General features: G+C 36.6%; 1 protein-coding gene across 4 annotated transcripts in view; it reads right to left on the bottom strand.

Annotated features, from left to right (window-relative positions):
• LOC124275555 (multiple coagulation factor deficiency protein 2 homolog) overlaps positions 1-14037 on the bottom strand; it is a 36366-nt gene extending 22329 nt beyond the window's left edge. For 2 of the 4 annotated variants that reach the window (XM_046711131.1, XM_046711132.1), the window contains exons 1-4: positions 13934-14037; positions 12345-12555; positions 12125-12257; positions 2952-3112 (exon numbers count right to left, since the gene is read on the bottom strand). In XM_046711131.1, coding sequence (XP_046567087.1) covers positions 2952-3112; positions 12125-12257; positions 12345-12543 — 493 coding nt within the window. In that variant the 5' untranslated portion in view covers positions 12544-12555; positions 13934-14037. Of the gene's footprint in view, positions 1-330; positions 385-2951; positions 3113-12124; positions 12258-12344; positions 12556-13933 lie in introns of those variants that run through there. The other 2 variants (XM_046711130.1, XM_046711129.1) reach the window with 2 other exon arrangements.
• Between the last annotated feature and the right edge of the window lie 187 nt (positions 14038-14224).

Here is a 14224-nt window from a genome sequence, read left to right as displayed (position 1 = left end):
ATTCTTCTTGAAATGGTAATTTCAATAACAAACCTTATTTTAACTTTTACCAAGTTTTCCCTGTCTTTTAGCATGTTTAGTACAGTCTAATGCTCATGTATCTTTCACATACCTCAAATACACAATTTGTATTACAAAGATAATATTGTAGTTGAGACAAGCCTGTTGATAGTGAGAGCAAACATGCAGGTTCATTCAGATAAAAAGGGTATACATGTGAAACAATGGTTCAGACAATACAGAAATCTTGAACATGCTGATGGCGATCCAAATTTTAGAAGAAAGTCTTCATCAGAATCAGACCAAATATTTGCATACTTTGCCAACTACCTTCATTGTGTGATTGTTTCCCAAAATAAGATGAATCTCTCTTTTGTTTCTGATCTGAAATGGAGCAGAGAACTTCTGACAAACCCTGAGTAAATATGAGTAAGAAGATTGATACCTCTTGTTTGTTCCTTGTGTCATGGTGCACTACAGCTATATGTCATTATCCTGTAACAAAGTCGGGGAGTGAGAGAGTTTAGTTTTATGCCACACTCAGAAATATTCCAGCTTTATGACACTGATCTGTAAATAATCGAGTCTGTACCAGATGATCCAGTGATCAACAGCATGAGCATCGATCTGCGCAATTGGGAACTGATGACATTTGTCAACGAGCCTGACCACTCGATCCTATTAGTCGCAACAAAGTCTGGACCTGACAATCCAGTGATAGATATCATGAGCATCAATCCACTCTGTCAGGATATCATGACACACTATCAAGTCGCCAATCCTGACCATGTGATCGATGCATCTAGCATAAGTCGCTGACAACCTAAACCAGAATCCCCTAGAACAATTGTTTCCAACATCACATTGAGGAGACAATCCCCCTCTCAGACATAATCATTTGATTATTTCATCATGCTCGTGTCTTGTTGTCTAACAATGCATGCAGCAATATTCCATACAAAAATCTGGCCTGGATCAGATAATTCAGAGATTGATATCATGAACAAAGTCCCATGCTCTCTGGGTACGACTGCACACAGTCAATCAAGTCACCAAGCTGACCACTCAGTCCAGTGAGTAGCCCCTTCAACAGCATAGCCTGCTAAGGACATGTTCTGACCGGGAGTCCCCACCTGGCCCTAGATGGGATGAGAAGACACTCTCACCATTAGCACTGATTGGGTTTCAACAACATGCCTTAACAAAAAATAACAAAATTACCAAACATTACAAACAAATGGAAAATATAAACATAGGGTTTAGAAAAATAATTTCTTAATTGATTTATGAATATAACACAGAAAGGTGTTGATAATTTTGCTGACATTAACTATTGTTTAATTAATCTGAAATATTTAATGGAAGTTTTTTAAAGCTGGACATGGATGATATGACAGATTACTGTTACTATGGTTACAGTCAGTCGGTATGTTAATATACCCTTGACTTATTTACCGCTCCTCCCCTTAGACGCAGATGGAGATTTTACACCAGCTTCAATCACTAATGAGAAAGTTTTCTTCTTCAGTATTGAACACCAGCATAATCAGTTTAGACAAGTCACTTTAAGTCAATGTACTTAAATGTTAAGATTAATTTAAACATGTCAGTCAGAGGTTTGTAGCCATATCTCACTTATGAATACTTAGAACAGGTTTCACACATTTGACCAACAACTGAATTCAAACCCAGCTGTTCCGATGTACAGGCAAATAAACTACCGGTACCCACTTGGCAACCAACGTCTCCTAAAGCTAAGATGAAAAGTTGTTGTATTTTCATTTTTCTGTTTCACATACTGCCATGAGTTAAACAATGCATGTCATTTTTTATTGTTTTTGGAAGGACAATAAATTTGTGGAATACAAATATTTGTAACTTTCTGTATACACTGGTACAATACACCATTACAACACAACAGATCCAGTTAGAACATACCCATCACCATGTACAACAGGCAGGATACACACGAACCATTTACCACATTGGGATTTAGAGTTATTTGCCTCTACCAAGTTTGCCACAAATATACATACACACTTCTAACAAACATGCAGACTGATGAACACAGAGTAACAACATGTGTTATAGTCACCAGGTAGAAACAAAAATCAATGAAATACACTCCATGCACACATATATAAACTGAAGCAATAATACAAACTTCACAGAGGTTGTTTACATTGAAGTTTATTCCTCAACAGTACAAGGGAGATAACTCTAATATTCTATTAGTCCTCACCATCAGACTTTAAATAATGTATGGTTATGTACTAAACTTAAAATGCACAGAGAATGCTTATTTAGTAAATAGCATATAATTTTGATGTGCCCCAGAAGCTCCAACAGCTAAACATTCATTTTGTTTCTTACTATGATATTTTGCAAGGACTATTGTCAACTATGTGTATCTATTCCAAGATATGAAGGTTGCAATTTGAAGCTTAGACTAATAAAGACAGGGTTAACTTTTATATTTCAGTTTCACAGTATCTTCCATGCAAGCAAAAACACACAAACACAAGTGTCTGTGTAATAATGTTGCTATACAAATGTTAGTATGTATGTATGAATGTTGCACTGACAACACTGAAGTTGAAATCTATAAGTCAACAGTGCCTTTTGTCACGTTTCCCAGGTTTTCCTCAAAGGCATTTAGAACTTGGTGTAGTAATACAAGACAAATCTTATGGATAACAACTTCTTGATTTAATTTTCACAACGTTTCTGGGCTTCTTCATCAAAAAGTGGTTATCCATAAGATTTGGCTTGTATTTCCCAGGTTTTGTACGAACACAATGGATCAAATTCACATCCTTCTCATATGAACACATGTTGTAATCTGCATTGAGTTTAATTTCTCTGTTACAGCACTACAAAACCGGTCAAGCTGATGGAGCTTCATAAACACAAGTCAACACGTAACATCTAAATCTATATGTAAAACATACCTGCATGGTAGTGTGTAAGGGCCTTGCCGATCTCTACTCCATCCAACTTGTTATTGTTATCGTAGTCGTGCATCTTAAAGTAATGGAACTCGAGTTCTTCTTCAGTCATCTGGTCTTTGGGTTTGGTTTCAATAACATTCTCAAGATGTTCCATCACATGCCTGCAAAAAAATATGATTCATTCACAAAAATAATGGCTTAACGTAACTCAGAAAAAATGCATCTATTTGAGTGAGTGAGTTTAGTTTTACGCCAACTTTTAGCAATATTCCAGCCATATCATGGCAGGGGACACCAGAAATGGGTTTCACACATTGTACCCATGAGGGGAATCGAACCCGGATCAGGATTTAAATTAGCAGCAAACCCTCACTCATGACTGTGATGATATCAAAATTCAATATTCAATTTTAATTAATCTTTGCTCTAAATTTTAAAGCACTAAAATTTACTTTTGAGCTTAATAAATAAAAACATTCACAATCATCAAGATACAGTATCACTAAAGTGAGTGAGTTAAGTTTTGCACCGCTTTTAGCAATATTCCAGCAATATCACAGTGGGGACACCAGAAATAATCTTCACACATTGTACCCATGAGGGAATCGAACCGGATCTTTGGCGTGACAAGCAAATGCTTTAACCACTTACTAGGCTGCCCAACATCCACTGCAGCTATTAGAAAGCAATCTGTAAATATTCAAGTATGGACTTGACATTCCAGTTACAGCCAATGAAACTAATGAAAAATGCCAGTAGTGCATGTGGTCCATTTATTACATAACAGAATACATATTGACACAACCAGAATGCAAAATATTGGTCTTGTCATCAGTGAAATACAAGTTAGTCATTTATGGAAAGCAATAACATACGAATGACAAGTGTTAGGGCTGTGCAATATTACCGGTAAACCGGTATATATCCAGTACATTATCTCACGATACGATTATCGCGATATGGTTCAGATTCTGCAATATATTGGGTCATGCAGAATTATCTGCCCTTGATTGCCATAGCAACAAAATGTGCTCTAAAAGTACCAAATATATATTTATTTCTTTTGGTTTCATGTAACATTTTACAAGTGGAAGTGTCTTTATAAGTGGCTCCAGAAGTGCCAAATAATTTACCAAAATTATTGCTTTAAGTTTTGTGGATTTGAATGGTTTCATATGTGACGTTTTGGAGGAATTAAGTGGCCTCAAATGGACCAATCTTTTAAGAAAGCATGAAAGATTTATGGATGTCAATTTCTTGTTGTGAATAACACGACGTTTTGGAGTGTATGCTTGCTCCTTCATCGAGTCATGAACGACATACACTTCAAACTTCGTGTTATTCACAATAAAGAAGGTGACATCCATAAATCTTGCTTTTCTTATGAATTACACTTCTAAATGCCTTTAAAAGATTTGACCAATCTTTTATTTGGACTTATTAGTAGAACCTCTGGCTCTGAGTGACCATTTTGTTTGTTATATAATAGGCCATATGTTATCAATTTATCATAAAGGCCAAAGTCTTATAAATTTTGTAGGACTGTATAATGACATTCTAGTCAAGAATCTTACTAATATATGGGATGTCACATTATATTTTAAGCTTAAGTAGTTCACCTAAATCATGTTTTCGTTATCATTTTGCAATAGCTCATGTTAACACAACGTTATATTGGAGTTGAATCTGAATGAATCACTGACATACAGTAACAATAATTACATACTGCTTTGAAGTGCATTCTGTTGAAGAAAACAACGCTGATAATGAAAATCATGTTATACTATTAAATTTATCATTATGTTCGCAAAACTTGCTATACAGTACTTCAGTTAAACATTCTACATTAAGGCTCTATATCATTTCATTTATCTGTAAACCATTGGCATACAGCCATACACAATGGGGACGGGGAGCCTGAAAGTATGGCGTAACAGCAACTAAGGAGACAATGTCACACACAGAGAGCTATTATGAATTTATGATGTACACACTTGGGCAGAAACCTTCCAGTCAGTATATCACAATATGTATTGCAATATCTCTTGAATTATTGCAATATATCGCAATATGACAATCAGGGCAATATCCAGCCCTAACAAGTGTTAACCTGATAACAACCCAAGTCAAGAATATTTTCAGAAATACTTTGGCTACTAATATTTGCCTCTGAGCATGTCAGAGACTTTAGTTGGTTTTCCTATAGTCCAGTAATACTGGCAAAGGGGTAGAACAAATTGCAATAAAAACAATTTTTGCTGAAACAAGTAAGTAACTTGTGTACTTTTAACATATCAAAAGCATAGAAAAGTATCATGAACGATTTTGTTCAAAAAAAAAGTCAAATGTTTTTGTAATGTCAAATCGCGTACATCTGATATGGAAATACAGATGGCCGCTGTCACTCGCTGTGTTTCCGTAGATTGCATCACATAAACAAGATGACCAATCAGTGTATCGTCGCTGGCTCAATTAGGGTAATTGTTTTCACACAGGGTTAATTGACATCATTAATGTTTTTATACATTTACATGTATCACTCAAGGCCGATAATCATTGACATAGTGGGCACTGAGCGATAGTTCACTTCGAGCTGCTGACTCCATTCAACATTCATGATACACAGTAGAAATGTTGCTGAAAACCCACGCAAAAACAAACAGTCAGACATAATTTGACATGTTGTTACTTTCTAATTGTTAGTAAAGTTTAAAAAAGCTTTATTCTTTATCAAGACATCCCGTATAATCTCAAATGTTAGCATATACTTACTTTGTTTGAATTTTCAAACTATGGAAGCCTATTAAGACCATTACCTTTCTCAAATTAAACTGTTTTAGACTAGTTTTATGCGATATTTTTTCGGTACAGTGCATGAGCAGATATACTATAAAGCACTGAGGGAACATTTAAATATTTCCACAAAAAATACTTAACTTCTGATACACGGAGAGTTCGTGTGGGGTATTTTTTATGGAAAGAAAATTCGAGGTGATCTTCCTGTTTGCACATCTCCGGTATTATTACATGAATAAAACATGAATAAGATGTTAATTTGATGACTTTATGTGATGTGAATTATGCACATTCATTTGAAAAGAAAAACAACGACCAGTGAAGCCATTCATTGGTGCTGAATGTGGTGAATTTGTACCTAAAACGATGAGTGAACTCGTACCCATTTTTTATTATTATGTAAAACATTAAACTGTAGTGATAATTAATTATGAATTTTACATCAGAGAAACATAAATAATGTTATTTAATCATTGAAATTGATGATTTAGCAATGTTCACGTTTGCAGTTTCCCGTAGAACGGAAAGCCAAGCTGCACTGATGAGTCATGGCGGGAAAAAGTCCTTTACGTAATAATAAACTAACGGGCAAAAGAAACGATACCAAAATTTAACTTAATAATTTTCGGCTCGAACTAAAATTTTGTAGATAGTTATGAGCTTAAAACACACGCCACAACACTTCCTTAACATTTGTCATGAAAAATGTTGTGTTTGGGCGAACAATATCGCTGCAACAGGTCGTAAAGCACGGAGATTTCGTGAACAGATTGCATGTAGCATGTGCATCTTTTCGGTATAAAAGTGCACACAAACCTTCCTCGACATCAGACCTTCAGGTCGACTTCGGCGACCATGCCCCAATAATTGCAGGAATCCAGAGAGAGAGAGAGAAACATTGGAATGGTACAGATGGGTGCCACTCATGCAAATGTTGCAGCAACCTTGGGCTGTACATGTCTAACCATCACGAGGCTGATGACCCGCTACAGGCGAAAAGGGCGGACAGTAGACAGGAGTGGAAGACCTTGCGTCACCACCCCCAACGAATACCGCTACTTACGTATCCTGCACCTTAAAACCGTTTCCTACATGTGAAGTCATCAGCAGCGACTGGGCTTGGAAATCTTATCAGTCGACAAACAGCAGCACGACGACTCAGACAATACAAAATCAGCGCCTACAGACCCTTTACCGTGGTGTCCGGCTGACATTTCAACATCAATGTCTTTGATGGGCACGCACGGTTCCCCAGTGGCAAAACAGACAGAGGCAGAGAATGATGACGAAAGCAGGTTCCCGCTGTTCAGAAATGATGGCAGGGCTAGTGGCTACAGACGCCGTGGAGAAGGTGTGCAACGTTGCTGTGTACAGGAAGTGGAACCGTTTAGTGGCGGCAGGGTCATGGTTTGGGGCGACATACAGTATGTGACGGTATGAAGACAGATCTTGTTTAGGTGGATGGTAATATCACTGCGCAACGATACATTGATCAAATTCTGCGTCCTATTGTGCTACCATTCCTACGTCAATGTTGTAACCGGATCAAGTTCCAGCAGGACAACGCCCGTCCTCATACAGCACGTATTGTCATGGATTTTCTACATAGAAACAACGTCAGTGTGCTTCCTTGGCCCTCCAGGTCATCTGATATGTCACCTATTGTGGGACCATTTGGATCATCAGATTCGTGCTAGAGCCATTGTTCCTGGAAACCGACGTCAGCTTGTCAAAGCCCTTCAAGAGGATTGGCGAAGGATCCCTGCCCAAGGTCCGACGTTCTCAGCACATCGTAGAGTTAGGGTTTGCATTGATGCCCATGGTGGACATTCCAGATACTGAACGCATGTGTTATTTTTTTACACCTGTGATCGAATACTGGACACTTTATTCCTTCATTCATACTCAATGTACTTGTTGTTGCTACTTGAAGGAAATGACTAAGTGTGTGTTGCCAATACACCTGTTATTAAAATTCACAGTCCTTTTTTTTAATAGTGGTTTGTCGTTTTGTAATATCAGTGATTTCAACTTGGTATCGTTTAAAAAATGATAAATATACTTCAAATAGTAAAAATGTACGTATGGAGATTAATTAGTTTGCGGTAATTGGAATTAAATTCACCTAATTAATTAGACAAACATGTTCAGTTTCGTTTAACTCTGACTTGATCCACTTTGTTAAAAAAACAATCATCTAATTGAATGATCAGCATTCTAGAAGTTGGTGAGTCAAATATTAAGCATACAACTGTATTTTCACTGGTTCGCCAACCCTCAGGACCATCCTCCAAGCCAATGGCCGTAAACCACCCACGAAAAATCAAACCCCAAAAGGAGTCATCTACAAGATTAATTGTGAATGTGGTTAGTACTATATAGGGAAAACCTCCCGCCTCGTTGATACACGCATAAAAGAACATAAAACCTCAACAGGCAAAGCAGACAGCAAATCAGCCCTCTAAGATCACCAACAGAAATGTCCTACCCATCAAATCAAGTTTGACATATTCGAAATCCTATCAACCAAGAATCAGGACTTCACAAAAAAAAACTTTTGGAAGCCATCGAAATCCGCCGCCACAAACCTTTGATCAACAGAGACCAAGGATGCTACATACCATGGGTCTATTAATCAAATTATAGACCCTATCAGCTTGTTATTACTTGCTTGCTACGGCGTGATAAGACAGAAAAGTGTAATGAACTATGAGGCTATTCTAACAATATGTAGGTTTTGAATATTAAATAATTTGAAGAATTGGTGAAAACATATATTTCACACAATACACGAGTTACCTCCCCTGACTCCCCTCGAATTGCCCCCTTTAACAACACTGTTTAGAGCCAGTAATGCAAAACGTTTCACAGCATCATTTGAGGTTTTTTTAAACACATTTGATTCCAGTCAGTAATTAGATTCTTAACAAATTACCGTATGTGTTATGTGAGTGTACCTACTACATTTTCTGAGAATCATATTATAGTAGTTAAAGTTTGTGTAATAGGGTAAATACGGTAAATACTTTCATACTGTCTGTTGTTCAACATGTACTTGAATTGAAATAATAGTTATATATGAGCTAGGATGACTGGACTACTAGCTGTTTGATATGGAAAAGTGTTATTTTTTTCAAAATTTCAATTTTTTAAAAGTTTTTAATTTCTTAAATTAAGAAGTATTTTGACTCCTTTATAATTCAGTACAAAAAGGGAAAATGAAACAATAAAATGTCTTTCTCTATATCAGCTATAAGTGAAATACTGTTTCAGTCACCTGTCTCAAGAAAATCCTCACTTTCAGTCCAACTATTATATCATTAACATCAACATGACAATTGTGATCTTGTTAGGGTTTGTGTAACCTGGCTGACAACGTGTCATCGTGCCCTTACGGTGTGGCTCATTGACAATACAGCTGACAACTAGGACGATGCCTGGCCCAGAATCAATTATCATTATGTTGGAATATGGCCATCTGTGATGCCAAGGAAAAATGAAACCATACATTCACTTCACAACACCAAACAACACATTTCCAAAAACTGACAAAATGTCAACCCATACATGAAATAACATTTAGCAATAATATAGATCAGATACATGGCTTATTATCACCAACTGACTGACTGACTGAGTTTGGTTTTACGCTTTTAGCATTCCAGCAACATCACAGGAGACACCAGAAAGTAATCAATAACATGAGAAAGTAATCAAAACCACACAACAATGTTCACAGAAAGGTCAGATGTTTTAACCATTTGTTAACCAACTAGTGTCCAGCTGCTTTCACACTATTGATCGGTTACTGGGGTCATAGTTTCCCTTTAATTCTCACATGGGAAAAGAAATGTCACAAAAGTGGTTGATAATATATTTCACAAAACTCTAGATTTTACTGCTTGATTTCAAATTCTATACATAACAGCAGGTTTTGTTGCTGTCTCTGAATTCTAGCCACATAGAAATCTAATACCTAATAAGAACAAAAGCAGCAAGGGCAAGTTTGTTCTATCAACGGAATGAAACAGGATCAGAACACCTTATGACATACTGAAAATATATGTGTGAGTGAGTGAGTGAGTCTTTACCCTGCTTTAAACATGTCCAGCAAAATCATGACACCAGAAATAGGCTTCACACATTGTTCCTTTGTGAGAATCAAACCTGGATCTTCAGTGTGACAAACAAACCCTTTAACCACTAGGCTACCCTACTGCCCCGTTTAAAACAGCAGACTAATCACTGCTCTTCAAGTAGAACATATTCGTTGTAGTGACAGCAGATGTGATGAATAGAGAAACACAGCCTTTTACATTTAAGAGCTCATTCTAACTTGTGTTACAATACCTCAGACCTATGTATTATTTTGAATTTCTTGTCACACAAATACTTGTCTGATGAAAACCCAATAGTATAACAACACTGCACACAATTACCAAGAGTAGTCTGTTTTAGACTAAAGCTTACGGTAGTGTCTGGATATATATGACTTTGATAGAAACAAACAATGTATTTTAAATCCAAAAAGAGCCCCAGTGAGAAGGGAGATCAAACCTGAGGAGATCTAGACTTGCTTCATTTAGGCATTTAGCATTGCAGAAAAGGCTAGGCAGAAGGAAAAACATTGTGATTCAGAGACTGTGAGACAGACTAGTTAAGTTTGTCAGCCCATACTGTCATACAGACCTTCATTCCAATATCAAATGCAGGCTCTACAGCAGTTAACAATAGGTCAAAGTGCTAGGTCTCCCTTAATGTAAATCAGATGTCCCATAAAATAGCATTATAAAAGTTATAAGAAGAACAAGTTTTCATTCTTAGCAATATTCCAGCAACATCACGGCTGGGGACACCAGAAATGGGCTTCACACATTGCCATGTAGACATTCGGCTTTGAAAATCACTGGGGCTACCCAACAGACTGTACAAAAGGAAGTACAAATATATTGATTACCGAGACAAAAATAATAAATAACCACATCTGAATAATAACATGAGTAAATACTGGATGGCCCGAATATATATCAGGAGAGTGTATTATCTGATAGGTCACTAGTCATCTGCTGGTTCTGAGCAGTAGAAACAACAGAACAAGACAGATAACCAGCACATAAACACAAGTCACTTCAGTAACACAATCTATCTGGCAATTAGCTGAAAATTATAAGCAACAAAGCAAATAAAATGCATGTACATAGAGATTTATGAGTATTGCCAATGCCTAACAACATCAGCAAATCCAAAAGAGCAGATGTTACAAGATGACAAGATTGCAACATGTTTGTCTCGCATCGGTAAATATCCTGATGTTGTCATGGTCACATAGCTTTGGACAATAGAACAGCCATAAACTACATTCAACCTATTTCTTCTTCATATTGGAGTTGGATGAGCTGATATTACTTATAACAAGCATACATGATACAGGGTAAAATATCTGTAGCGTGTCAAATGAATTGTCATCCAGTGCGGTTAGTATGACATTCTGAAGTTTCAAATAATCGTGTTTGCTTTTTTCTTTGGTTAAATGTGAAAAATAGTTAAATAATGAGGACAGTCTTTTTTATATTTCTGATGAAAAGACAATTAGCAGTATCAAAGGAAATGTTCCATCTCTGTAATCCTTAAAGGTACAACATCATACATTTTCGACAATATTTTGTCTAAATTATATATATTGGGGCAGATGCACTCACTTTAGCTTCCTATTGATGCAATAAAAGACTTATTATCCCTTACGACTTGACTGAAATCGATAATTGAAACTTCGAGGGGAACAGCTTCCAAACAAAGAACACTTGCCATACATGGAATGTAAACAATTGCTCCGTACATCAAAAACTGTTGCACGCGGTGTTGTTGGTGTTTGCCAAACTGGTTTCAATCAAGTTGTGCGTGGGATATTAATGAAGAGTGTTCCAAGGGATTCTATTTGGTTTGCTTGAAATAATGTTCGGCCAGTAGAGGGTGTGAGAGTTGATTTAATGCAACATTGCATTAATTCATTCGAATTTTTATCATAATTTAACATTGTAATCTAAATACGTAAATGTTTTGGGGAATAAATTATATGGTATCTTCTCAGAGGGCTGATAGTTAGTATTATTGACAGAAATTTATTATTTATAAAAAAGTGTGGTGTGATGTAGTGCCTTTAACATAAATGGTATAAGAGAAATTATGTGTTTTAATTGTAACCATTGCTTCCCAGTACATACATACCACAAATCAAGGCTAATAGGACTGGTCGTAAAATTAATCATTTTGTATATTATTACTGTTGCTTATGTTGACCTATCCTACAGACTATACTATTTACATGTTCTTGTGTAATTTCATTTCATGTAATTACTATAAACCAAGTAAGAGCTTACTCTGCATTATGGATGTCAGAGCTGAACTTCATTGTGTCCCCATGGCCATGGCCGTGTCCACCATGGACAGGCTGTGCACCTCCCTGTGGAGGGGGCACCTGTTGCTGATTCATCTGATTAACTTGCTGCTGTTGAAACTGCTGTTGCTGCTGTGGTGGTGGCTGCTGCTGATATTGTTGTTGCTGTGGTGGTGGCTGCTGCTGTTGATACTGTTGTTGCTCCTGTTGTGGTGGCTGCTGATACTGTTGTTGCTGTTGTTGTGGAGGTTGCTGCTGATACTGTTGTTGTTGCTGGGGAGGTTGCTGTTGATGGTGTTGTTGCTGCTGCTGTGGTGGGGGCACGCCTGGAGCAAACCTTTGCTCATTCATGTGAGCATTTGCTGTTGCAGCAAGGAAAGCCAAAAGGAAAAGAATCTTCATGTTGAAAACCTCCTGAAAACAAAATAATATGGAATAAATCTACCATAGGATATTAATCATTACTTTGCCATCATGAAAGCATCAACCATGGAATCCATGACTACAGTTCAAATTATGCATTTACAAAACCATTTGTTAAACAACATTTCCCCTTCTTCATGCCAGTGTCAGAAATTATAGTGACAAGTTGGTTTGGACAAATTAAACTTTCATGTTATTTATGACGATTTGTTGTTTTCGAATGTATATTTATTAGCCATTTCATTGGCAGATTGGCAGCAAACAGACTATAAATTGAGTACTTCAGTACGCAATTGTCTACATGGTATTTCCAGTGGAACATGCTCATAGTAATGTCTTTGCATTGGGAAGAAAACATCAAAACTCACCATGTCAAGCACAACCTATCAGCACAGGTCTGTTTAGGGGGAAAGAAAGGGTTTTCATGGTGCTCTACACTCAAGATAATATGGTATGTGCCATTTGGCAAAAAGGAAATTAAAACTTTAAGCAGTAAATTCAAAACTTTGACAAAGCAGTCAATCAATGTTATGTAAGGGCATCTGGGATTGGCCTGACTATGGCATCGCCTGTCATGCATTAACATGTGATTCCAATTCCCAGTCCGTTATTCATCCAAGACACAACAAGTAATCAATGTTATGTAACTTATAACATCATGCATTTAAAGCCATAGTTGTTATGTTCAAGCCATTACTGATAAATGTTCTTCTGACAAGATTCATTGGCATGTCGACCTGGAATCAATGGGTTGTGCATGTAGGATACATGTGAAATACTCCTTTTAATTGTAAATATATTGATAACAAAATTATTCATATTTACTGGATGTTTTCAAATTCAAACTTTTGCTGAACATATAATTTTTCAGTGATTATGGTGTGTAAGGTGAATGTATAGTTTTGGGCTGCTGATGCTAATTGGTGTTTGCATAAAATTGAGTAAAACATAAGAAACTATGTGTTGTAGATATTGTATGTTGCAACTGTGTAGTGGATGCAGAGATCTTCCAAATATTCTCCATATCTCTTTCAAATGTCCAATTCAAAGGATTTGAAATGGTTAACAAAAAGGCCATTTTGATTGCATGATTTATGTCCGAAAATATTGAACAGTTAAATAGTACATAGCAGTTGATTTATTTCGGAATTGTCTTGTATTTGGATTTCTACGTATCCTCTTTCAAAATTCTAAAACACCGTAAGGCAGATTCGATGCCGGTGATCCATATGGAAGTAAGTGACTTGTTGACTTCTCTGCACCTTCGGTGTTATTCATGACTACTTCCTCGGTCGTATCTGATCACTTCTGTAGGAGTAATAAATCACCACTTTGTCAAAGTTAATTAAGCAATAAATCATATACTTACAGAAAATAAGGATGAAAATATACCCCCGAGTGATTCTAAACGATGAGGTGTCACTCGTACGAACAAAACGATCTTGTGTGACTGGAGACACGATATCTATAGTACTAGTAGAAACACAACTAATAACATTATGCATGCCTATAATCTAATGCCTATTTGCACAAAGTAATCAATTTATCCTATATATGAAAATATCAAATGTATAAAGAGTCAGGAAATGTATTTTGTATTCCATATAAGACTATTGTTTGTGGGGTTTTAAATTAAATCTTTAACTATTGTACACAATAA

This window comes from Haliotis rubra, unplaced genomic scaffold, assembly GCF_003918875.1.
Source record: "Haliotis rubra isolate DU_JTF1 unplaced genomic scaffold, ASM391887v1 Scf20, whole genome shotgun sequence".
NCBI lineage: Eukaryota > Metazoa > Mollusca > Gastropoda > Lepetellida > Haliotidae > Haliotis > Haliotis rubra.
Note: the sequence above shows the minus strand (reverse complement) of the source record. Positions and strands in the feature narration are given on the sequence as shown.